The sequence below is a fragment of the Ranitomeya imitator genome, chromosome 1, assembly GCF_032444005.1.
Source record: "Ranitomeya imitator isolate aRanImi1 chromosome 1, aRanImi1.pri, whole genome shotgun sequence".
NCBI classification, from domain to species: Eukaryota; Metazoa; Chordata; class Amphibia; order Anura; family Dendrobatidae; genus Ranitomeya; species Ranitomeya imitator.
In genome coordinates, this window is record NC_091282.1 from 1252615997 (window position 1) to 1252643793 (window position 27797).

The following is a 27797-nucleotide window of genomic DNA, read 5'->3' on the forward strand; positions in this document are numbered from 1 at the left end:
CTTTATTTATTATTTTTTCTGCTGCTCCAATTGCATAGTACATTGGTTTATTCAATTCTGTTTCTTTGTCTGTTTGTATGGTCTGCTGTGTGTCTATTTTCCTCACTTGAGGGCTTTCTAGGGTGAGTCAGGGCAAGCCTACGTTGAGCGGGGGCGCCATTGCGCAGGTTTTTAGGGTGCCAACCTCCGCAGCAATGTAGGGTATAGACAGTGATATATTATGATCTGAGTGTACCCTGTATCTTTTTGTAGCCTACAGTAGACGTTTTTAGGTCGTGAGTGTTGTCATTTTTTATCTGCATTAATATTAAAAGTTATGTTTTATTGTGTATTATATTTATCTGTTTATTTGGTGCTTTAGTCGGTGAATCACCTCACCTCATAACCATGAGAGTTGTATAACTTCTCTACAAAACTTTTCTGATACGCCTGCATCGGCATTCATACTGTGCAAGCTTCCTCTGTCATTTCAGTTGTGTTTGTTATGCTATATATTTTCTTGAATACATTCACACTGCTCTTGATTTAATTGTATGTTTTTCATTGGCTGTCTGCACTTTAAATAGCTGCACGGGAAACCACATATACGACCTACACAGTCACAAAATGATATACAAAATTTTTATTATTACATATAAACACAATACACTAATACAAAACAAGTGAGAATAATGGAAGGCATGTGCAAGTGACAGGCATAAAGTGCAAGAAAAAGACATGCAGACCAAAAGGAAACCACTTGGAGGTCTATTCATGAAATACAAATATCAGTGTATACACATGTCACCTTATCATTGAGACTTTTTATACTATTGGGGTTCCTACAGTGGCTCACACAGCAATTTGCCCTTGTGTTCATATTTTGGAATTTTGAATGCATACTTTTATATATTATATTTGTATTCAATAAAGTTCATTAGTTTTTAATCAATTTAATCAATATTATTTTTTTATTTGGCAACATTTTTGTTTCTGGTATTGTTAAGATTATGCCAAGTTTACTTTGATCTTTCAAGTTCTCGTGTTGCTTTACATGATGTTATCATAGTAATTGTTTTTACTAAAAATTCATTGAAATGCTTGAGCTGTACATTAAGCAGAAGATATCTCCAGTCCAAGACATAACATAGTGTTGTACTCAAAAGTTTACATACCCTGGCAGAATCTTTTCTTTCTCGGCCTTTTTTCAGAGAATATGAATGATAACACCAAACTTTTTCTCCACTCATGGTTAGTGGTTGGGTGAAGCCATTTATTGTCAGACTACTGTATTTTCTCTTTTTAAATCATAATGACAACCCAAAACATCCAAATGACCCTGATCACAAGTTCACATCCCCCATTTCTTAATACCGTGTATTGCCCCCTCTAACATCAATGACAGCTTGAAGTGTTTTGTGGTAGTTGTGAATGAGGTTCTTTATTTTCTCAGATGGTAAAGCTGCCCACTCATCTTGGCAAAAACACTTGTGGTTCCTGTAAATTCCTGGGCTGTCTTGCTTCCGGGCTGATGAGTGCAAATTTACCTCCAGTATTTGCTAATAACGTGCTGCATTCATCTTTCCTTCAAGTTTGACTAGAGCTTCCTGTGCTTTTTTTAGCTCACACATTCCCAAAACATCAGCAATCCACCTCCATGCTTTACAGTAGGAATGGTGTTCCTTTCATCATAGGCCTTGTTGACCTCTCTCCAAATGTAACATTTATGGTTGTGGCCAAAAAGTTCAATTTTGGTCTCATCACTCCAAATTACCTTGTTCCAGAAGTTTTGAGGCTTGTCTATGTGCTGTTTTGCGTATTGTAGGAGAGATACTTTGTGGCATTTTGTGCAGTAATGGCTTTCCTCTGGCGACTCAACCATGCAGCCCATTTTTCTTCAAGTGCCTCCTTAGTGTGCATTTGAAACAGCCACACCGCTAGTTTTCAGAGAGTCCTGTATTTCAGCTGATGTTATTTGTGGGTTTGTCTTTGCATTCCAAACAATTTTCCTGTCAGTTGTGGGTGACATTTTTGTTGATCTACCTGACCGTGGTTTTGTTTTTACAGAGCCCCTGATTTTCCATTTGTTAATCACAGTTTGAATGCTGCTGACTGGAAATATCAATTCCATGGATATCTTTTTGTATCCCTTTCCTGTTTTATACAGTTTAACTACCTTTTCCCGTAGATCCATTGACAATTCTTTGCTTTCACCATGACTCACAATCCAGAAAAGTCAGTGGCTGGATGAAAGATGCAAGAGTCTGTCTGGATCCAAGAAACTCACTCAGCTTTTATGCACACACACTGATTACAAGCAAACAGATCACAAGTGATGATGTTACCTTTGGTAGTTATTCAAACCTATTTGTGTCAACTTCTGTGCATGTGATCAGGCCAAAATCACCAGGGTATGTGAACTTTTGATCAGGGTCATTTGGATGTTTTGGGTTGTCATTATGATTTTAAAAAAACAGCAGTTTGACAATAAATTCTGTTGTTGTATGTAAACTTTTGAGCACAACTGTATCTAACATTTCAGTCCAGAGCTGAATCTGAACTATGTCAGGTTTAGAATTGTGTTTGATTTACTTTACAATTCTCCACTTTTCTGTTCCTTTACTACTGTGAACTGTTCATCTGTGCCTCACTCTATTACAATTGTTACTAGTTTCTTTCACCCATTTCTGTATATACTCCTTTATTAGCTCATTTGAACTAATGCAGATAAAAAATTGTGTATCTTTCATTCTTATATCAGTTACGGCATTACCTTAAATTACTGGAGTATTCATATGACTCTGTGAACTCTTTACCTTATTTTAATGAATATGGAGAGATTGTCCATCAGTACGAGATAATTAACTGGTTTTATCAAGAAAATTTATTAACCGTTAATGCTCATGTAGGGAACTTTACACCATGGGCTTTAGATGGACAACAGCTTCACATGGATGCCAAAGCGTTAACATGGAAGAACACAACTGAGGTCAGACATGTGTGCTACTATTATTCTTCTTTGACATATCCACGTTTCATGGTCTGTGTTGTGCAGTGAAGTGACCATAATGCTTGGACTGACTGTGGGTCTCCTGACCTAAACTAACAGCCTTATATATGCCGATAAGACAAATAGGGCAAGAGAGAAGATCCGTGGTTTTTCCAGTCATTATGGGACTAATGGATTGTTAAGTTTGTGTTGGACTGGATCAACTTTGGTCATCGATTGATCATTTGATTGTGTTAGAATTGCTAATTGCTGGTTGCAATTTCCAAAGGACTTTTCAATCACAGACTTCACTCTCAACCACATGTAACTGGGACTTGCTTGCAATAAATCAGCATTTTCCATTATGTCTATTGGTTGTTTCAAACTCTACACTGCGTACAACTCACAAATATATTGCACTTTAAAAGTTGTGCACCTCCAATGAGACAGTCACAGACAAAATGCACACATATGTAAATTCAAGTCTCTCGATGGTGTAACCATATATATAGGGAAGTGCTGTAGCTGTATAGTCTCTTAGTATGATGTATAGGAAAGTGCTGTAGCTGTACAGTCACTCCGTGTGATATAAAGTGAGGTGCTGGAGCTGTGTAGTCTCTTAGTTTGGTATATGGGGAAATGCTGTAGCTTACTGTATTTTTCGGTTTATAAGACACACCAGATTATAAGACGCACCGCAAATTTTGAGGAGAAAAATAGGAGAAAAAAGCTTTTTTTTAATAAAATGGTGGTGCTTCCTACAATCTATGCCTCTTATTGCTTACTGGGGGTGGTGGCTGCAGTGACGAGGGGTCCCAGGGTCACTGCTCGTGGAGGAAGGAGTGGGTCGATGCTGCGGACCCCAGACTGGGAGAAAGGAGTATTCGGATGTGCGATGCTGCTGTGCTATGTGGTGCCGGGGCTCAGCCGACATTATTTGAATGTCCGGAGCCCCCGTACTTCCATGGTTTACTTCGAAGTGGACTCTGGGAAAATGGTTGCTGGGGGCGGCGCATGCTCCGATGAGATCTCCATCGGGAAGGACAGATTGGGGGCTTATATACAGCATTAGAGAATGCTGTATATAAGCCCTGAAAGAGGGTGGCAGTAACTTGTATCGGCCAAACCTGGTAAAAGGTTACCTTTAAACTTTTTTCCTTGATGGTAAATTTAGACTCCAGGGTCTCAATGAGGCAAATGAGCCGGATGTCTTTTTATTTCATGTGAACGAATATATATATAAAATATAGTGTGTATGTATCTATATATATATAATTGTCTAAGGGTCTGTTTGTCTGTAACCGAAACCTCGCGTTGCTGATTGGTCGCACTTGGCTGGCCTCGACCAATCAGCGTTCATAAATAAACTACATACATACACTAGAACGAGAATAACATGAAGAACAGTCTGTGAGGGAGAGAATAATATGGAAGACAGTCTGCATGGGCGAGAATAACATGGAGAACAGTCTGTGAGGAACAGAATAACATAGAGGACAGTATGTGAGGGAGAGAATAGCATGGAGGTCAGTCTGTGAGGGAGAGAATAACATGGAGGACAGTGTGTGTTTGAGAGAATAACATGGAGGACAGTCTGTGAGGGAGAGAATAACATGGAGGACAGTCTGTGAGGGAGAGAATAACATGGAGGACAGTCAGTAAGGGAGAGAATAACATGGAGGACAGTGTGTGATTGAGAGAATAACATGGAGGACAGTCTGTGAGGGAGAGAATAACATGGAGGACAGTCTGTGAGGGAGAGAATAACATGGAGGACAGTCTGTGAGGGAGAAAATAACATGAAGGACAGTGTGTGTTTGAGAGAATAACATGGAGGTCAGTCTGTGAGGGAGATAATAAGGCTAGGGTCACATTGCGTTAGGGCAGTCCGTTTAGTGCATAGCGCTATGGACTGCGCTAACGCAATGTCCCAAAAGGGATCGCGTTAGCTGATGCGGCTAGCGCAGATCCCCGATCTGCGCTAGCGAGGAACGGACCACGAACGCTGCAAGCACTCAAATGACGGCACATCGCTAGCGCACGCCCAATGTAGGCGTGCGCTAGCGATGCGTTCGCCATTACAGGCAATGGCTGTGAGGGAGAGAATAACGTGGAGAACAGTCTGTGAGGGAGAGAATAACATGGAGGACAGTGTGTGAGGGAAAAAATAACATGGAGGACAGTCTGTGAAGGATAGCATAACATGGAGGACAGTCTGTGAGGGATTTAATAACATGAAGGACAGTCTGTGAGGGAGAGAATAACATGGAGGACAGTCTGGGAGGGAGAGAATAACATGGAGGACAGTCAGTCTGTGAGAGCGAGAATAACATGAAGGACAGTCTGTGAGGGAGATAATAGCATGGAGGACAGTCTGTGAGGGAAAGAATAACATGGAGGACAGTCTGTGAGGAACAGAATAACATGGAGGACAGTCAGCCTGTGAGGGCGAGAATAACATGAAGGACAGTCTGTGAGGGAGATAATAACATGGAGGACAGTCTGTGAGGGAAAGAATAACATGGAGGACAGTCTGTGAGGGAGAGAATAACATGGAGAACAGTCTGTGAGGGAGAGAATAACATGGAGGACAGTGTGTGAGGGAAAAAATAACATGGAGGACAGTGTGTGAAGGATAGCATAACATGGAGGACAGTCTGTGAGGGAGAAAATAACATGCAGGACAGTGTGTGTTTGAGAGAATAACAAGGAGGAGAGTCTGTGAGGGAGAGAATAACATGGATGACAGTCTGTGAGGGAGAGAATAGCATGGAGGTCAGTCTGTGAGGGCGAGAATAACATGGAGGACAGTCTGTAAGGAAAAGAATAACATGGAGGACAGTCTGTGAGGAACAGAATAACATGGAGGACAGTCTGTGAGGAAGAGAATAACATGGAGAACAGTCTGTGAGGGAGAGATTAACATGGAGGTCAGTCTGTGAGGGCGAGAAGAACATGGTGGACAGTGTGTGAGGGAGAGAATAACATGGAGGACAGTGTGTGATGGAGAAAATAACATGGAGGACAGTCTTTGAGGGAGAGAATAACATGGAGGACAGTCTGTGAGGGAGATAATAACATGGAGGACAGTCTGTGAGGGAGAGAATAACATGGAGGACAGTCTGTGAGGGAGAGAACAACAAGGAGGACAGTCTGTGATTGAGAGAATAACATGGAGGACAGTCTGTGAGGGAGAGAATAACATGGAGGACAGTCTGTGAGGGAGGGAATAACATGGAGGTCAGTCTGTGAGGGCAAGAATAACATGAAGGAGAGTCTGTGAGGGAGAGAATAACATGGAGAACAGTATGTGAGGGAGAAAATAACATGGAGGACAGTCTGTGAGGGAGAGAATAACATGGAGGACAGTCTGTGAGGGAGAGAATAACATGGAGGACAGTCTGTGAGGGAGAGAATAACATGTAGGACAGTCTTTGAGGGAGAGAATAACATGGAGGTCAGTCTGTGAAGGAGAGAATAACAAGGAAGACAGGCTGTGAGGGAGAGAACAACATGGAGGACAGTTTGTGAGGGAGAGAATAACATGTAGAACAGTCTGTGAGGGCGAGAAAAACATGAAGGACAGTCTATGAAGGAGAGAATAACATGTAGGGCAGTCTGTGAGGGTGAGAATAACATGGATGACAGTCTGTGAGGGAGAGAATAGCATGGAGGTCAGTCTGTGAGGGCGAGAATAACATGGAGGACAGTCAGTAAGGAAAAGAATAACATGGAGGACAGTCTGTGAGGAACAGAATAACATGGAGGACAGTCTGTGAGGAAGAGAATAACATGGAGAACAGTCTGTGAGGGAGAGATTAACATGGAGGTCAGTCTGTGAGGGCGAGAAGAACATGGTGGACAGTGTATGAGGGAGAGAATAACATGGAGGACAGCGTGTGATGGAGAAAATAACATGGAGGACAGGCTTTGAGGGAGAGAATAACATGGAGGACAGTCTGTGAGGGAGATAATAACATGGAGGACAGTCTGTGAGGGAGAGAATAACATGGAGGACAGTTAGTCTGTGAGGGCGAGAATAACATGGAGGACAGTCTGTGAGGGAGAGAATAACATGGAGGACAGTCTGTGAGGGAGGGAATAACATGGAGGTCAGTCTGTGAGGGCAAGAATAACATGAAGGAGAGTCTGTGAGGGAGAGAATAACATGGAGAACAGTATGTGAGGGAGAAAACAACATGGAGGACAGTCTGTGAGGGAGAGAATAACATGGAGGACAGTCTGTGAGGGAGAGAATAACATGGAGGACAGTCTGTGAGGGAGAGAATAACATGTAGGACAGTCTTTGAGGGAGAGAATAACATGGAGGTTAGTCTGTGAAGGAGAGAATAACAAGGAAGACAGGCTGTGAGGGAGAGAACAACATGGAGGACAGTTTGTGAGGGAGAGAATAACATGTAGAACAGTCTGTGAGGGCGAGAAAAACATGAAGGACAGTCTATGAAGGAGAGAATAACATGTAGGGCAGTCTGTGAGGGTGAGAATAACATGGAGGACAGTCTGTGAGGGAGAGAATAACATATAGCACAGTCTGTGAGGGAGAGAATAACTTGAAGGACAGTCTGTGAGGGAGAGAATAACATGGAGGACAGTGTGTAAGGGAGAGAATAAACATTTTCCCCATTTTTAAGTTTATCATAAGGTAAAATAAATGGTGTATTTGAAAACTAAAAATCTTCCTGTAGAAAACAAGCTGCCATAAAGAGATAGATGACTAATAAAGTTTTGACTCTTAAAATAAAGACAGGAGAAAATTAATGGCAGTGTGTCCAATGGGTTAAAACATAAATGTAAGCATCAATGTTTATATGAATACAAGATGGTGGCCCGATTCTAACGCATCGGGTATCTACTATATAATCGTCTAATTCTGTGTTGTCTGTAACGGAAAACCCGCGTCGCTGATTGGTCTCGCCAACTGCCCGCGACCAATCAGCGACATGCGCAGTCCGGTCGTGAATTGGCACGGGATTTGAACCACGCTTTGCTGATTGGTCGCGCAATGCCGGCCGCGACCAATCACAGATATTGTTGCAGGCCGGCTGCAAATTGTCACGGGATTTGAAGCATTCTTTGCTGATTGGTTGCGCCCGGCCAGCCGCGACCAATCAGCAACAGGCGCAGTCCGGCCGTGAATTGGCCCGGGGTTTGAATCATGCTTCGCTGATTGGTCGTGGTCAGCCGGGCGCGACCAATCAGCAATATTGGCGCAGGATTTAAACACCGCTTCACTGATTGGTCGCACCCGGCCGGCCATGACCAATCAGTGATATTGGAGCAGGATTTAAACACCGCTTCGCTGATAATGTATACAGTATATTTTACCCGGAAAATCCTGTGTATTCATTGCATTTTTCTTAAATCTTCATAAATAGACTATATACATATTCTAGAATACCCGATGCGTTAGAATCGGGCCACCATCTAGTACCGGTATATATATATTTATGTATATATATATTTATGTATATATATATATACAGTACAGACCAAACGTTTGGACACACCTTCTCATTTAAAGACATCAAAACTATGAATTAACACATGTGGAATTATATACTTAACAAAAAAGTGTGAAGATACTGAAAATATGTCTAATATTCTAGGTTCTTCAAAGTAGCCACCTTTTGCTTTGATGACTGCTTTGCACACTCTTGGCATTCTCTTGATGAGTTTCAAAAGGTAGACACCAGGAATCGTCTTCCAACAATCTTGAAGGTGATCCCAGAGATGCTTAGCACTTGTTGGCCCTTTTGCCTTCACTCTGCGGTCCAGCTCACCCCAAAACATCTCGATTGTGTTCAGGTCTGGTGACTGTGGAGACCAGGTCATCTGGTGTAGCACCCCATCACTCTCCTTCTTGGTCAAATAGCCCTTACACAGCCTGGAGGTGTGTTTGGGGTCTTTGTGCTATTAAAAAATAAATGATGGTCCAATTAAACGCAAACCGGATGGAATAGCATGCCGCTGCAAGATGCTGTGGTAGCCATGTTGGTTCAGTATGCCTTCAATTTTGAATAAATCCACATGTGTTAATTCATAGTTTTGATGCCTTCAGTGTGAATGTACAATTTTCATAGTCATGAAAATACAGAAACATCTTTAAATGAGAAGGTGTGTCCAAAATTTTGGTCTGTACTGTATACATACATACATACAGTGGGTACAGAAAGTATTCAGACCCCTTTAAATTTTTCACTCTTTGGTTCATTGCAGCCTTTTGGTAAATCCAAAAAAGTTCATTTTTTTCTCATTATTGTACACTCTGCACCCCATCTTGACTGAAAAAAAAACAGAAATGTGGAAATTTTTGCAAATTTATTAAAAAAGAAAAACTGAAATATCACATGGTCATAAGTATTCAGACCCTTTGCTCAGACACTTTGATTTAAGACCTATTAGGTATATACTCACCCTCGGACGCGCCCTGCTTCTTTCCGGCAGCCTTCCTTCCTAAGAATCAGCGCTTGAAGGACCTTCGGTGACGTCGCGGCTTGTGATTGGTCGCGTGAGAGGTCACAAGCCGCGACGTCATCTAAGGTCCTTCACACGCTGATTCTAAGGAAGGAAGGCTGCCGGTTAGTACCAGGGCGCGTCAGAGGGTAAGTATAGCAATATTTTTTATTTTAATTCTTTAGTTTACACTTAAATATGGATCCCAGGGCCTGAAGAAGAGTTTCCTCTCCTTCAGACCCTGGGAACCATTGGAAACCCATTGCACTGCATTGGGTTTCGTGTTTCGGCCGACCCCGACCCCGACTTTTTTATAGGATCGGCCGATTTCACTCGACCCGACTTTTGAAAAAGTCGGGTTTCGTGAAACCCGACCCGATCCTATAAAAGTAAAAGTCGCTCAACCCTACTTATGACCATGTGATATTTCAGTTTTTCTTTTTAATTTGCAAAAATTACTACATTTTTGTTTTTCAGTCAAGATGGGGTGCAGAGTGTACATTAATGAGAAAAAAATGAACTTTATGGAATTTACCAAATGGCTGCAATGAAACAAAGAGTGAAAAATGTAAAGGGGTCTGAATACTTTCCGTACCCACTGTAAATGTGATAAGATTATATGCATAAGTCTTATCATATCAAACTGAAAATGCAGTTCTGAGCTTCTCTTGGAGCATTATTTTCTTTCTCTATGCCTCCTAATGTGCAGCACAATAAAAGGTAAAAAGTGTACGCTACACCGAGAGAAGTATCTCCACTAATGCACCCTTGGGAAAAAGCAAATTATCATATTATGCGCCCTGACCTTTATAAAACTACATCTCTGCAATAGACAAAAGAAACAAATTTCTAAAACTAAGTTTTATTCAGGTATTGAACTTATTCTACATAATGAAGCCAGTTAAAAGTGAAGGTCCTCTTTAAATGTTCTTTCCATTTTTTAGGTTCCAGTCTCCCGCTGCTCAGATATTTGCTTACCAGGAAGCAGAAAAATACCAGCAAATATTGTTCATACCTGCTGCTATGACTGTGTCCCATGTTCAGAAGGCGAAATATCCAATATCACCGGTATATGATATTATGTGATGATAATAATAGTAAATGTGGCGTATGAGGCCACGTTCACACATTCGATATTTGGTCAGTATTTTACATCAGTATTTGTAAGCCAAAATAAGTAATGGAACAATCAGATGAATAGCATGATAGAATCAAGTTCACTTCTTCTGCAGTTTTGACTCACTCATGGTTTAGCCTTACAAATACTATTGTAAAATACAGACCAATAACTAAACGAGTTAATGTGGCCTGAGGTAGGTCCTCTTGCTCAGCTTTTGTGCCTCCCACTGCCCAATATATTACTAATATGTTCGCTACTCGAACAGAGCAAATTCTAATGTTTAGGTGCTCATTTAGAGTAACGAGTATAATGGGAGTCAATGTGAAATCTGAGCATTTTTCCTGCAGACTCTAAAAAGAGGTCTGTGGGCAGTGAGATTATTGAAGTGGATGGAATTAGTGCCGAATGGAAGGAGAAAAGTATGGGAAGACGCCTGGAAGCATCTCTGAGATCCAGATCGCTGTTAAGAACAGTGGTGTCACACTTTTATCCCACTTTAAGGTGTAACAATAAAACATTCAAAATCAAAGAGAAATTGGAGTTTACAGGAAATAAAAATGTTAAGGATCATTCTTTCCTGTATAATGACTCGTATATCAGGTAGGGTTAAAAAAAAAAAAAAATAATAATAATTTAAGTAAACCAAAATTGAAATTTTCAGTAGCAACTTGGAAATTCCCTATAATTCATGAAGGAAGCAAGAACTGCCAAAAAAGTGATGGAATTGAGACTCAGATATACCCTATATTAGACATAAATTAAGGCCTCATACACATACTGTTCAAATTGTCATGTAGTGGCACTTCAAGACTCAAAGGCTTTGCACAAGTGGAAAGGCGGTCAAACATTACAAGTAGAATCATTCATACACCATTGAAGGCACCAACTATAGCACCTCATTCAAATATTGTGAAAAAACTATAGTTGTACTTTTACACTCATAATAGTTCTGCACAGTTCAAAGCCTGCCAAAAGTTACAAGCAGGGTCATCCATAGACCCTTGAAAGCATCAACTGTAGTACTTCATTCAAATATTGTGAACAAAGAACAGCAGTAACTGTTTAAGTAGGCACAGAAGTGGGATCATTGTGCTAATGATGGGGTCATCATCACTTACTATCTTTGTGGATTTCTCAATGTTTTGGAGACCAGAATGCTGACTCCCATGTAGGAGCTGGTATTTCACGACTCATCTCTGCTGTTCACAAAGCCTTGTCAGCACGTACAGGGTGAAGTTACAGTGCATGGTGCTATCGCACACCAGTTGTTTAGCTGGAACTTGCATGTGCTGCTGCAGCCCTGCTAGAGAGGTGGCAGCTGTAGCTGACTTGCAGAAATCGCACTAATGCTGTGTACCCTGGCTTCACAGCTGCCTCCAGGTCACACACAAACATGCAAAGTTGTAGGTTAAGAGCCACAGATCTGTCTGGTCTGTTATCCCTTTCAATAATTGGTCTGCGGTGTGTGGTTTGTCTCCTAGATAAATTAGCTTCAGCAGAGCCTGTTACTACTTTTCTGTGTCAGTTTCCAGCTGATGTGGATGATGTGTTTTGAGACAGCACATCTGAGATGGAGGTTGAGAAGGAGCAGTAAGGGGTGCTTACTTGATAGAGGTAGGGCCATCAATCCTTGGCAATGGTAGCAATTGTCGTGCCAGGCTGGCACTCAGCCCCAGCCTCCACAATGTTCACCCAGAGTGCCGTTAGTGAAATGTACAGTCTCTAGCCAAAAGTGCTTGCCATGTGTCGATTGCTGAGATGATGATTCCAGTTACGGCATTGTAACAACACCGTTGATGTTCCTGGTCAAGTGCTGGTACAAGGTAGGGATGCTACACAGACAAAAATAGTGGCAGCTTGGGACTGAGTACCGAGGGACCAAATTTATACACCTGTAGCAGGGCAATTTTGGTTTTTATTTCAAACCAATAAAACTGCACACAAAGCAAGTTCTCCAGTATACAGTATATGACAATAGTCAATTTTTGAACCACCAAATTTGCAGACCTGTAGCAGTACAATTTTGGCTTTTTTTGAACTGTACCAGGCCAAGCATTTTTTAAAAATGTTAACCCACCATAATTTTACACAAAGTATGTTTAACTGTATGAATAAGTAATTGAATAAAAAAAATGTAGAATTTTTTGGAGTTTTATATACAACTGTAATGTAAAAAGAATCATTTTAACATGTAAAAATTAAGTATTGAATCCATAAAAAGATTTGGAAAGTTTTTTTGGAGTGTTATATATATCCGAAATGTAACAAGAACCACTTTTATATGTATGTATGAGTCACTGAATCCATGAAAAGTTTTTGAAGGTTTTTTTGAGTATATACTACAGAAATGTACAAGCACATACGACTCTATAGCTATGTAATTGCATCCATCAAAACTTTTCAACGCTTTGGGTATTGTTACATTCCACAAAACATTAACAGAAAGCATGTAATTCTGTATGGATGAACAAGAACTGTGTTAAAGTTTATGCGTTTTACATATCACCCTAATATAACAAGAGCCGCACAAAGTGTATGAATGAATTTTTAAATCCACAAAACATTTTTGAAGGGTTTGTGGCATTTTATCAAGTGACCTACAAAAGGAATGGCAAATGGCAGCTGGGATGAAGTGCACGGCAAGTACATTTCGTAACAGGCTCCTAGGTGCAGGACTCAATTTATGTACAGCTAGAAAACGGCCTTTCACCAATGAGAAGCAAAGGAGAGCTAGGATGAAGTTTGCCAAACACCATAAGGATTGCACAATAGAGGACTGTAGTAAGGTAATCATCTCTGATGAGTCTAATTTTCAGCTTTGCCCAACACCTGGCCGTCTAATGGTTAGACGGAGACCTGGAGAGACGTACAAGCCACAGTGTCTGGCACCCACTGTGAAATTTGGTGGAGGATCGGTGATGATCTGGGGATGCTTCAGCAAGGCTGGAATTGGGCAGGTTGATCTTTGCAAAGGACATATGAATCAAGCTGCATACAAGGATATCCTGGATAAACAGTTGATTCCTTCTGCTCAGGCAATGTTCCCCAACTCTGAGGACTGGTTTTTACAGCAGGACAATGCTCCATGCCACACAGCTAGGTCGCTCAATGTGTGGATGAAGGCCCACCACATCAAATCCCTGTCAAGGCCAGCCCAATCTCCAGACATGAACCCCATTGAAAACCTCTGGAATGTAATCAAGTGGAAGATGGATAGTCACAAGCCATCAAAGGAAGAACTTCCTAAATGTTTGTACCATGAGTGGCATAAGGTCACCCAAAAGCAGTGTGAAAGACTGGCTGAAAGCATGCCAAAACGCATGAAAGCTGGGATTAAAAATCATGGTTATTCCACTAAATTAGATTAGATCAGCTGGCATGTGTCGGAAAAGGTGTGGGCTCTGGCGATGAGCCCGCACCTTTTCCAACACATGACAAACAGGGGCAAGCGTCCATTGGACGTTAAGGGATTACATATTAGACAAAAATAACACAAGTAAACACAAAGTTTGCAAAAAGAAATCCAAACCGGCAGGGCCCTGTGTGAAAAAGTGATTGCACCCTTAACCTAATAACTGGTTGGGCCACCCTTAGCAGCAACTACTGCAATCATGAGTTTGTGATAACTGGCAATGAGTCTGTTGCAAGCTCTGAAGGAAATTTGCCCCACTTATCTTTGCAGAATTGTTGTAAATCAGCCACATTGGAGGGTTTCAGAGCATGAACTGCTTTTTTAAGGTCATGCAACTGCATCTCAATAGGATTAAGTTCAAGACTTTGACTAGACCATCTCAAAGTCTTAGTTTTATTTTTCCTAAGCCATTAAGAGGTGGACTTGCTGGTGTGTTTTGGATCATTGTCCTGCTGCATAAGCCAAGTGAGCTTTAGCTTGAGCTCACGAACAGATGGCCAAGCATTCGCCTTCAGGATTTTTTGTTAGACAGCATTATTCATAGTTCCATTTACCACAACAAGGCTCCTAGGTAATGAAGCAGCAAAGCAGCCCCAGACAATCACACTACCACCATATTTTACTGCTGGTATGATGTTCCTTTTCTGAAATGCTGGGTTATTTCCATGCCAGATGTAATGGGACATAAACCTTTCAAAAAATTTAACTTTGTCTCACCAGTCCACAGAGTATTCTCCCAAAAGTCTTGCAGAAAATCAAGATCATCAAGATGTTTTCTGGCAAAACTGAGACAAGGTTTTATGTTCTTCTTGCTCAGCAGTGGTTTTCATCTTGGAACTCTGACATGCAGACCATTTTTACCCAGTCTCTTTCTTATGGTGGCATCATGAATACTGACCTTAACTAAGGCAGGTGGAGCCCGCAATTTTTGGGATGTTGTGGGGACTTTTGTGACCTCTTGGATGAGCTGTCGCTTCAATCTTGGTGTAATTTTTGTCAGCCTGCCACTCCCAAGAAGGTTTACCTTTGTTCCATGTTTTCGCCATTTGTGGATAATGGATCTCTCTGCGGTTCTCTGGAGTGTCAAAACTTTAGAAATGGCTTTATAACCTTTTGCAGACTAATAGCTAACAATCACGTTGCTTTTAATTTGTTCCAGAACTTATTTTTCACACAGGGCCCTGTAGGTTTTTATTTCTTTTTCTCTTAATAATTGTCATGCCGTTGCTGCCGCCGCCTCTCCCCACTGCAGCTTGCCGGGTGCGCGCGCGCGCGCGTCGCATTCAGCTCTGCGCGTTCGCACATCTGATTCCTCTGTTGGCGCTCTTTCCTGTCCTCTCCGTCATCCTGGAGGACTGTAACCCGGAAGTAGCTCCCATGCTGCTATGTAAACTGCTTCCTGCTGCTTCTCTGTGCCTGATGTTCATTTGTGTTTACAAGTGCTTCTGGCCACCTGTGGTCTCTGTGCATTCCTAGCTCTCTGACTTTGGGTCTCCTCCGCCCTCTGCAGTGCCTGCCTGTTTCCTGTGTTCCTGCCTTGTTCCTTCAGTTCCTTTTCCTCTGCGGTACCTGCCCGGCTCCTATATCTTTTCCTTGCTCCCGTCAGCCTCGGTGTCTCCATATTGTCCTGCCAGCCTCCGTGCCTCCGTAGCGTTCCCATCTTCTCCCTTGTCTCAGTAGTTCCTTTCTGTGCCCTCTTTCCCTTTGTGCCTGCTGTGTTCCCATCTGTTCTCAGTCGACCCTCCAGCTTCCGTGGCGATAGTCCCTCACGGTCCTGCCCCTAACTCTCCCTGCATAGGGGGCGGTCCACCTGGTCAGCTCATCCGAGAGGGGTTCGTCATCACGGTCCAGTGGGTCCACTCTCCGTTTTTCACTGTTTGAATCTATATGCTCTGATCGGACTGCACTCGGGTGACATCCGAGTGCAGCCAGATTCTTACAGCGTCACAGTAACATCAGGCCATGGACCCCGCTGGAGTCTCCGCCACTCAAAAGGAGTTACTCTTTTTGCGTGAAAACCAGACTAGGATCATGTCATTTTTAAAGAATATGGAGTCTCGCCTAGCGGCTTTACAGCCTTCTGATCCTGGTATTGCTCCGCAGTTGGTTGCCCTTCAGCAGGAGCTAGGTCAACAACGGGACACTCGGTCCCATATTTTGAATTTTATGGCCTCCATTAATGATCGGCTTCTCTCCCTCCAGAATGTGGCCTCTGTTTCCACTCCTGTCTCTGCGCCACAACCCTCGCCCCGACTTGCTAGAACTCCTCGGTATGGTGGGGATTCTAAAGCGTGCCGCGGCTTTCTTAATCAATGCCAGTTGCATTTTGAATTGTCTCCGCTACTTTATCCTACCGACCGAGCTAAGGTTGCTTTTATAGTATCCCATTTGGAGGGTGAGGCTTTGGCATGGGTTAATCCCCTCTGGGAGCGTGATGATCCTTTGGTCTCCCAACTCAATCCGTTCCTGGATACCTTCCGTAAGGTTTTTGATAAACCTGGTCGTCTGGTCTCTACCACTGAGTCCCTCTTTAACCTTTACCAGGGTACTCTCTCAGTAGCCCAGTACGCCATCCGTTTCCGGACTCTGTCCTCAGACCTTGGGTGGAATAATGAGGCTTTGGTTGGAGCGTTTTGGCGTGGTTTGTCTTCACGGATTAAGGATGAGTTGGCGGGACAGGACACTCCCACCTCTTTGGATGATCTTATCTCCTTGGCCATATGCATTGATCTGCGCTTTCAGGAGCGCACTCGTGAGCTTGCCAGAGAGAGGAGACCTCTTCGCCAGACCACTGTTGCTCGAGGGACTTCTTTTTCTCAAGCAGCCCCGGTGGCTTCTTCATCTTCTCCTGAACCCATGCAGGTCGATCGTCTTAAGTCTTCTGAGCAATGCCGCAAGGAGAGACTCGCACAAGGTCTTTGTTTTTACTGCGGCAGTGCCTCTCATCTCTTACGCGCTTGTCCTCAGAAGCCGGGAAACGCATCCGCCTAGGACAGGTAAGAGAGGCCTTCCTAGGTGGTTATGATTCCTCTCCGCCTCTGGTTTTGTCTGGTATTCTACATTTAGGTTCCCGTCACTTTTCTCTGGAGGCTTATGTTGATTCAGGAGCGGCTGGGAACTTTGTTCAGCTCGAGGTTGTTAACAGGCTTGGGATACCTGTTAGACCCTTGGAGACTCCTAGACAAATAGCTTCCGTCGATGGTCAGCCTTTGCGGGAGACCGTCAACTTGGTTACGGAGGAAGTCGAACTTCAGATTGGAGCTCTTCATCGTGAGAAACTGGCCTTTTATGTTTTACCTTCTTTGTCTCATTCTTTCCTTTTGGGTCTTTCTTGGTTGAGAGATCACGAACCCACGCTGGACTGGCGTACTGGAGATGTTCTACGGTGGGGACAGTCTTGTCTGAACAGGTGCCTGCTTCCCGTCAAGCCTGCGTCCTCCTCTCGTTCTGCTTCGGAATCCGTGGGAATTCCTCCAGCCTATTGCGCTTTCTCGGACGTCTTTAACAAGAAGGAAGCGGAGATTTTGCCGCCGCACCGCTCTTATGACTGCCCGATAGACCTTGTTCCTGGTTCTACTCCACCTAGGGGTCGTATTTACCCATTGTCTCCTACCGAGACTCAAGCCATGTCCGAATATATTCAAGAGAGTCTGGCCAGAGGCTTCATTCGAAAGTCTTCCTCACCTGCAGGAGCTGGGTTCTTCGTTAAAAAGAAGGACGGTTCTCTTTGCCCATGTATAGACTACCGGGGTCTCAACACCATCACGATCAAAAACAAGTACCCACTTCCTCTCATACCAGAACTCTTTGATCGTCTGCGTGGAGCACGAATCTTTACCAAATTGGATCTCAGAGGAGCTTATAATTTGATCCGTATCCGTTCTGGTGACGAGTGGAAGACTGCGTTTAATACCAGAGATGGTCATTATGAATATTTGGTTATGCCATTCGGTTTATGCAATGCACCCGCAGTCTTCCAGGAGTTCGTAAATGATGTTTTTCGGGATCTACTTTACACCTGTGTTGTAGTGTACTTGGACGATATCCTTGTGTTCTCTCCAGATCTGTCTACTCACAGAAGAGATGTACAGCAAGTACTTCAGCGTTTGAGAGAGAATCGGCTGTACGCAAAACTGGAAAAATGTGTCTTCGAACAGTCATCTCTACCCTTCTTGGGTTTCATCATTTCCGACGCTGGTTTGTGTATGGATCCGGGAAAAGTTTCTGTCGTGCTCAACTGGCCGCGTCCTCTTGGAGTGAAAGCAATTCAGCGATTTCTTGGATTTGCTAACTACTATCGGCAGTTTATACCTCACTTTTCCTCTCTTTCAGCTCCAATCTCCTCCATGATTCGGAAGGGTGCCAATCCTCATCTGTGGTCGTCTGAGGCCAAAGAGGCTTTCCGGTCCATCAAGCAAGCCTTTGCCTCAGCTCCTATTCTTCATCGTCCAGTGGCCAATAAACCCTTTATCCTTGAAGTAGATGCTTCTGCAATTGGAGCTGGAGCTGTGCTCTCGCAGAAATCCTCTTCTGGTCGTCTTGTGCCCTGTGGTTTTTTCTCAAAGATCTTCTCCTCCTCAGAAAAAAATTATTCCATCGGTGATAAAGAACTGTTGGCAATCAAGTTGGTATTAGAGGAGTGGCGGTACCTCTTAGAAGGGGCTTTACATTGTTTTATAATCTACAGCGATCACAAGAATCTGGCGTATATTCGTTCTGCGCAAAGACTTAATCCTCGGCAGGCCAGGTGGTCCTTGTTTTTCGCCAGGCTTGACTTCGAACTTCGTTTCTTGCCAGGAAATAAAAACTCCAAAGCCGACGCTCTGTCTAGGTCATTCCAGGTGGTGGATTTGGAGGACGAGCCTGCACACATCATTGATCCTGCCAGAGTCATCACAGTTGCTCCAGTCTCTCTCACTTCGTTGCCTCCGGGTAAGACCTTTGTCGCTGAAGGGAACAGGAGACGTGTCTTACTTTGGGGTCACGCCTCCAAACTGGCTGGACATGTTGGTTTCAAAAAAACCTTTCGTTTGATCTCTCGTTTTTACTGGTGGCCAACGTTGTCTAAGGATGTCCAAAGTTTTGTCGCCTCTTGTCCTTCCTGTGCCAAGAATAAGATTCCCAGGCAAGTACCTTCCGGGCTTCTACATCCTTTGCCAGTACCTTCCTCTCCGTGGCAACATTTATCTATGGATTTCATCACTGATCTGCCTCATTCTTCTGGTTCCACCGTCATCTTCGTGGTCATGGACCGTTTCTCCAAGATGGCTCATTTCATCGCTCTCCCAGGTTTACCTTCTGCTCCCGAATTGGCAAAGATTTTTGTTCACCATATTTTTTGTCTTCATGGTCTTCCTTTACATATTGTTTCTGACCGAGGTGTTCAATTCACCGCCCGCTTCTGGAGATCCCTCTGCAGGTCTATGAACATTTCGCTTGATTTTTCTTCGGCCTACCATCCACAGTCCAATGGCCAGGTGGAACGTACTAATCAGACCTTGGTAACTTATCTCCGTCATTTTTCCAATTCTCATCAGAATGATTGGTCTGACTTACTGCCATGGGCTGAGTTTTCTTACAATAACCATCCCAGCGAAGCCACTAACAAATCTCCATTTTTTATCGTCTACGGTCAACATCCTGGTCTTCCTCTTCCGGTTCCTCCTGTCTCTACTGTACCAGCAGCTGATCTTCTGTCTAGAGAGTTCTCCAGGGTCTGGCAGGAGACCAAGTCCGCCCTTGAGTTGGCTCAAGTTAGGATGAAGAGACATGCGGACAAAAGACGTCTTGATTCTCCTATATTCCATCCTGGGGACAAGGTTTGGGTTTCTTCTAAATTTATCCGTCTCAAAATCCCTTCACATAAGCTGGGTCCTCGCTATATCGGTCCATTCGAAGTTTTGTCTCATATTAATGACGTTTCTTACAAACTTAAGTTGCCTGCCTCTCTGCGTATTTCTAATTCTTTTCATGTGTCTCTCCTTAAACCTGTAGTTTTTAATCAGTTTCATTCTTCTAACCTTTGTTCTCCTTCGCCTGTTTCCGAGGATGATGTCTTTGAGGTTAGGGACATCTTAGCCATGAAAAAACTTTGAGAACTTTGTTTTTGGTTGACTGGAAGGGTTTTGGTCCTGAGGAGAGGTCCTGGGAGCCTCGAGAGAACATTCGGGCTCCTCGTATTTTGTCCCGGTTTCTTTCTAGTCTTAAAAAGGAGGGGCGTAAAGATGGGGGTACTGTCATGCCGTTGCTGCCGCCGCCTCTCCCCACTGCAGCTCGCCGGGTGCGCGCGCGCATCGCATTCAGCTCTGCGCGTGCGCACATCTGATTCCTCTGTTGGCGCTCTTTCCTGTCCTCTCCGTCATCCTGGAGGACTGTAACCCGGAAGTAGCTCCCATGCTGCTATGTAAACTGCTTCCTGCTGCTTCTCTGTGCCTGATGTTCATTTGTGTTTACAAGTGCTTCTGGCCACCTGTGGTCTCTGTGCATTCCTAGCTCTCTGACTTTGGGTCTCCTCCGCCCTCTGCAGTGCCTGCCTGTTTCCTGTGTTCCTGCCTTGTTCCTTCAGTTCCTTTTCCTCTGCAGTACCTGCCCGGCTCCTATATCTTTTCCTTGCTCCCGTCAGCCTCGGTGTCTCCATATTGTCCTGCCAGCCTCCGTGCCTCCGTAGCGTTCCCATCTTCTCCCTTGTCTCAGTAGTTCCTTTCTGTGCCCTCTTTCCCTTTGTGCCTGCTGTATTCCCATCTGTTCTCAGTCGACCCTCCAGCTTCCGTGGCGATAGTCCCTCACGGGCCTGCCCCTAACTCTCCCTGTATAGGGGGCGGTCCACCTGGTCAGCTCGTCCGAGAGGGGTTCGTCATCACGGTCCAGTGGGTCCACTCTCCGTTTTTCACTGTTTGAATCTACATGCTCTGATCGGACTGCACTCGGGTGACATCCGAGTGCAGCCAGATTCTTACAGCGTCACAATAATAAAGACTTTCATTTATAAACTGCAACTTGTGATTACTTATGTTATCTTTGTATGATATTTAAATTTGTTTGACAATCTGAAACATTTAAGTGTGAAAAACATGCAAAAGAATAGGTAATCAGGTAGGGGACAAACACTTTTACACACCACTGTATATTACTGAAATGTACCACAAGGCAAAAAATTCTCTATGGGTGAGTAATTGAAATAATTTTCAATGCTTTTTGGGAGTGTTATTCCCCACCGTAATAGTACCACAAATGTACACTGTGTGCAGAATTATTAGGCAAGTTGTATTTTAGAGGATCATTTTTATTATTGATCAACAACTATCTTCTCAATCAACCCAAAAGACTCAAATATCAAAACTTAATATTTTTGGAAGTTGGAGTGTTTTTTTTTTTAGATTTGGTTATCTTAGGAGTAGTGTTGAGCATGCCGATACCGCAAGTATCGGGTATCGGCCGATATTTGCGGTATCGGAATTCCGATACCGAGATCCGATATTTTTGTGATATCGGGTATCGGTATCGAATCAATAGGGATGTGGAAAATAAAGAATTAAAATAAAAAATATTGATATGCTCACCTCTCCGGCGGCCCCTGGACTTCACGCTGCTATCCGGGAGGCTTCTTTGTTTAAAAAGCGCGCCTTTCGGACCGGTGAATGACGTCCCGGCTTCTGATTGGTCGCGTGCCGCCAATGTGACCGGCACGCGACCAATCAGAGGCCGCGACGTCATTCGCAGGTCCTCAATTCCTAGAATTAGCAGTTTTGTGAATGAGAATGACGTCGCGGCTTCTGATTGGCCGCGTGCCGCCCATGTGACCGGCACGCGACCAATCAGAAGCCGCGACGTCATTCTCATTCACAAAACTGCTAATTATAGGAATTGAGGACCTGCGAATGACGTCGCGGCCTCTGATTGGTCGCGTGCCGGTCACATGGGCGGCACGCGACCAATCAGAAGCCGGGACATCATTCACAGGTCCGAAAGGCGCGCTTTTTAAACAAAGAAGCCTCCCGGTTAGCAGCGTGATGTCCAGGGGCCGCCGGAGAGGTGAGCATATCAATATTTTTTATTTTAATTCTTTATTTTACACATCCCTATGGATCCCAGGGCCTGAAGGAGAGTTTCCTCTCCTTCAGACCCTGGGAACCATGAGAATACCTTCCGATACTTGATGTCCCATTGACTTGTATTGGTATCGGATATCGGTATCGGCGATATCCGATATTTTTCGGGTATCGGCCGATACTATCCGATACCGATACTTTCAAGTATCGGACGGTATCGCTCAACACTACTTAGGAGGATATCTGTTTGCACAGGTAACTATTAATGTGCAGAATTATTAGGCAACTTAACAAGAACCAAATATATTCCCATCTCACTTGCTTATTTTCACCAGGTAAACCAATATAACTGCACAAAATTTAGAAATAAACATTTCTGACATGCAAAAACAAAACCCCCCCAAAATTAGTGACCAATATAGCCCCCTTTCTTTATGATGACACTCAGCAGCCTCCATCCATAGATTCTGTCAGTTGCTTGATCTGTTTACGATCAGCATTGCGTGCAGCAGCCACCACAGCCTCCCAGACACTGTTACGAGAGGTGGACTGTTTTCCCTCCCTGAAGATCTCACATTTTATGAGGGACCACAGGTTCTCTATGGGGTTCAGATCAGGTGAACAAGGGGGCCATGTGTTATGGTTGGTGGAACGTACCGAATATATATATATATATATGAGACAGTTGGTGCGTTCGCAACCTGGGGGCCACCGTGCAGGAGAGACACCTGCTGCTAGTAATAGGCGGTACTATATGGTGGTATTAGCGAACTCTGTTACTTCACAGATTCGCTAGAATAACAAGATGCTGTGCTCTGTTAACCTCACAGAGGAACACAGCTACCAAACAGAGCAAAACTGTGGTCATGCAGTTAGAATAGCAGACAAACAACTCCTCACCAGAGGTGCTGGTATTGTAGGGGCTTATTTCAGCCAAGGCCCTGAATCCAAACATACAAACTCCTCACCGGAGGTGCCGGTATTCTAGGGGCTTATTTCAGCCAATCCCTGACCACATACAAGCATGATCACACTGGCGCTGAGCTCTTTAACATTGGTCTGATACTAGCGCATGGCCGTGTGACCATGTGAACCTTTTATACGAGGGGCGATCCAAAAGTAATGATAATCGGTTAGTTCTATTGCACACAGAAATTAAAATAAAATGTTTTCTTCTCTCTTAGGTACCCACTAGTCCAGGAAAAATAAATTACTTAAATAGACCACGATTCCCGGGAGCTACATTCATTTGAATATGAACTGCCGAGGAGTGGACATCAAAATGGAAAAAAACGAGCTCAGAGGTGTCATCAAATACCTCTGTTTGAAAAAAATGACTACCAAAGACATACACAGCGACTTGGTGGAAACATTGGGGGACTCTTCTCCTCCATATTCCACAGTTGCACGCTGGGCCAAGGAATTTAAGCTGGGAAGAACATTGACGGAAAATGAACATCGTGAAGGACGCCCATCCACGTCCCTCAATGAAGAAAACGTGAAAAAAGTTGAAGAAGTTGTATTGGCAGATCGAAGAGTGACTATCAGGCATGTAGCTGAGGTCACAGGGATCACATATGGCAGTATTCAAAGAATCCTTGCAAAAGAATTGCATATGAGAAAGGTCTCCGCGCGTTGGGTGCCAAAAATGTTAACCGACGAACAAAAGAAGAAACGAGTTGACATTTCAATAGCAAATCTCGAAAAGTTCCAAGCAGACAAGGAAAATTTTTTGTCACGTTTTTTGACCATGGACGAGACCTGGATCCACCACTTTGATCCCGAAACTAAACAACAATCGATGACATGGAAATGAGCCGACGAACCGACGCCGAAGAAATTCAAAGTGTCAAGCTCAGCAGGGAAGGTTATGGCGTCCGTTTTTTGGGACGCTGAAGGAATTATTATGGTGGACTATTTGGAGAAGGGAGCCACTATTACGGGCTCCTACAACTGCGCAGAACAAATAAGAAGATTGCGGGAGGCTATCAAGGAGAAAAGGCACGGCAAACTGCGGGCTGGAGTGTTGTTTCACCAAGATAACGCGTCTGCTCACAAAGCTGCTGTTGCCATGGCTACCATTCAAGAAGCGGGCTTTGAACTGGTGGAACACCCCCCTATTCACCAGATCTAGCCCCCAGTGACTTCTTTCTCTTTCCTCGGCTCAAGGAACACCTCCGGGGCAAGAAATTTGACGACAATAGCGACGTGATAACCGCTGTTGGGGATTTTTTTGAGGGTCAAGATCAAGAATTTTTTTCGAAGGGAATTCTAAGTTTAGAAAAGAGATGGACTAAATGTATAGACTTGTTAGGAGACTATGTAGAAAAATAAATTTATTTTTTGACTATATTCATTGTGTTTAGTATTGATTATCATTACTTTTGGATCGCCCCTCGTAGTTTTAGGACTCAAGGACCTTCCTAGTGGTCCAACAGGAACTGCTTCCTGACCTGAGCATGTAACCCCCAACCTCCAATGGGAGGTTGTCCCGTGGGAATGCCCAGTATGGGAAAAGCAGGACTTAGTCCCAGAAAGATCTGCTTGCTGCTGATCAGCGCTGGCTACAAAAGCAGAGCCTGGAAGAACAGTAGTAACCAGTCACCCAGTATCAGCCTGAGTCAGATGTCGGGACCGATGTCTCCGCTGAGCAGGCTCCACTGTGGCTGGAGACGAATGGGAGACCGCAGCGGAGATTGTTCGAGATTCCCCCTGTGCAGAGGCAGGAACTCGACACCTAACACCATGTCATTATTTTTCCTTCTTTGGTACCTTTACTGGCCAGCCATGCTATGGAGTAGTTGGAGGCATCTGATGGAGCATTGTCCTGCATGAAAATCATGTTTTTCTTGAACGATACTGACTTCTTCCTGTACCACTGCTTGAAGAAGTTGACTTCCAGAAATTTCCACAAACTGGCAGGTCTGGGAGTTGAACTTCACTCCATCCTCAACCGGAAAAGGTCCCACAAGTTCATCTTTGATGATACCAGCCCATACCAGTACCCCACCTCCACCTTGCTGGCGTCTGAATCGGAGGGGAGCTCTCTGCCCTTTATTAATCCAACCTCTGGCCCATCCATCTGCTCCATCAAGAGTCACTCTCATTTCACCAGTCCATAAAACCTTTGAAAAGTCAGTCTTAAAGTATTTCTTGGCCCAGTCTTGGCGTTTTATCTTATGTTTCTTGTTCAAAGGTGGTCGTTTTTCAGACTTCCTTACCTTGGCTATGTCCCTGAGTATCGCACACCTTGTGCTTTTTGTTACTCCAGTAACGTTGCAGCTCTGAAATATGGCAAAACTGGTGGCAAATGGCATCTTGGCAGCTTCATGCTTGATGTTCCTCAATTCATGTGCAGTTATTTATTCTTGTGACCAGGGCCGTATTTGACACTAGGCACTTGAGGGCCCGAGTCGAGGACGGGGACGATGCGAGGGGCGGCACCTGAGCAAGTGAGCAAGGTTTTTTTTTTTCACCTCCCGACCGCCCGTCCCACCCACCCTCCTTGAAGAAGAATCTCACCCTGCTCCAGCGATGCCTGGTCTCAGCGTCTGTAGCGCATCCTGAGTGAGCGGTCACGTGGTACCGCTCATTAAGGTCATGAATATGCGCATATTCATGACCTTAATGAGCGGTACCACATGACCGCTCACGCAGGAAGAAGGTGCAGCACCGGGAGTCGGGACAGAGCCAGAGTGATGTCGGCGCAGCCGCGTGGTGTGGGACAGCTGACAGGTGAGTATGAGGGACAGGGGACAGGGGGATGAAGGAGGATGGTAAGCCGCCAGAGCCATGCAAGATGGGAGAAGGAGCGGGAGCGGGGGGTGGAGAGATAAGTCATGCATATGGGGGAATATGAGCCATGAATACAAGAGATGGGGGGATATGAGTCATGCATACAGGGGGGGAAATTATGAGCCATGCATACAGGAGGGGTGGGGGATATGAGCCATGCATACGGGGGGGAATTATGAGCCATGCATACAGGAGGGGGGGTGGCGGAATATGAGCCATCCATACAGGAGTTGGGGGGGAATTATGAGCCATGCATAGGGGGGGATATGAGCCATGCATACAGGGGGGAAAACAGACCTATTTCACTAACCTTGTATCTTCACTATCCTACAACCCAAAACAACTATTCAGCACATTTACCTCCCTCCTCCGCCCACCACTGCCACCTCCAACTCCCCTCATCTCCTCCGAGGACTTTGCCACCTACTTCAAAAACAAGATCGACCAAACAAGGCTAACCTTTACAGTTCCATCACCCCAACCACTCCATATACCAGACCTCTGCCCTTCCCTAATAACCTCCCTCTCCAACACCACTGAAGGAGAGCTTACTCGCCTCTTCTCCAAATCGCACCTCACCACCTGTACACTTGACCCCATCCCCTCCCACCTGCTCCCCAACGTCACTAACATGCTAATTCCAGCCCTAACCCATCTCTTCAACCTATTACTATCTTCTGGTACCTTCCCCTCGGCCTTCAAACATGCCACCATCACACCCATCCTCAAAAAAACTAACCTTGACCCAACTGCTATGCCCAGCTACCGCCCCATGTCACTGCTCCCGTTTGCTTCAAAACTCCTTGAGCAGCATGTCCATGCTCAAATTCCCTCCCACCTCTCATCTAACTCTCTCCTTGACAACCTCCAAATTGGCTTCCGCCCCCACCACTCCACCGAAACTGCCCTGACAAAAATTACTAATGACTTACTCACAGCCAAAGCTAACAGACAGTTCTCCATCCTCCTCCTTCTTGACCTGTCCTCTGCTTTCGACACAGTCGATCACTGCCTACTGCTACAGATTCTTTCTTCCCTTGGCATCAAAGACCTTGCCCTGTCCTGGATTGCCTCATACCTTTCCGACCGCACATTTAGTGTTTCCCACTCCCACACCACCTCCTCATCCCGCCCTCTCTCTGTTGGAGTCCCTCAGGGCTCTGTCCTAGGGACCCTACTTTTTTCCATCTATACTCTTGGCCTAGGACAACTCATAAAGTCCCACGGCTTCCAGTACCACCTGTATGCGGACGACACTCAGATCTACCTCTCTGGCCCAGATGCCACCTCTCTGCTGTCCAGAATCCCGAAGTGTCTGTCAGCCATATCCTCCTTCTTCACCTCTCGTTTCCTAAAACTCAATGTAGACAAAACCGAACTCATCATCTTTCCCCCATCTCACGTATCCCCCCTACCTGACCTATCTATTGTAAATGGCATCACGCTCTCTCCCGCACCTGAAATCCGCTGCCTCGGGGTAACTTTCGACTGCCCTGTCCTTCAAACTGCATGTCCAAACTCTTGCCACCTCCTGTCGCTTCCAACTCAAAAATATTGCCAGAATCCGTTCCTTCCTCATCCCACAATCTACCAAAACTCTTGTGCATGCCCTCATCATCTCCCGCCTCGACTACTGCAACACGCTCCTCTGTGGCCTCCCTGCAAACTCTCTTGCACCACTCCAGTCTGTCCTCAATTCTGCTGCCCGCCTAATCCACCTCTCTCCTCACTACTCCCCTGCTTCTCCCCTTTGCAAATCCCTCCACTGGCTCCCAATTCCCCAACGAATCAAGTTCAAACTACTAACACTGATCTACAGAGCCATCCACAACCTGTCCGCTCCCTATATCTCTGAACTAATCTCCCAATATCTTCCCTCACGTAATCTCCGATCCTCCCAAGACCTCCTACTCTCCTCCACACTTATTCGTTCAGCACTCAACCGCCTCTATGATTTCTCCCGAATATCCCCCATCCTCT

General features: G+C 44.6%; 1 protein-coding gene across 1 annotated transcript in view; it reads left to right on the plus strand.

The window, feature by feature from the left end:
* The first annotated feature begins 1510 nt into the window (after positions 1–1510).
* The window catches only part of LOC138657564 (vomeronasal type-2 receptor 26-like), a 38499-nt gene continuing 12212 nt past the window's right edge, over positions 1511–27797 (plus strand). The window contains exons 1-3 of the mRNA XM_069745331.1: positions 1511–1570; positions 2741–2968; positions 10387–10510. Of these exons, the coding sequence (XP_069601432.1) occupies positions 1511–1570; positions 2741–2968; positions 10387–10510 (412 nt within the window). The remainder of the gene's footprint in view (positions 1571–2740; positions 2969–10386; positions 10511–27797) is intronic.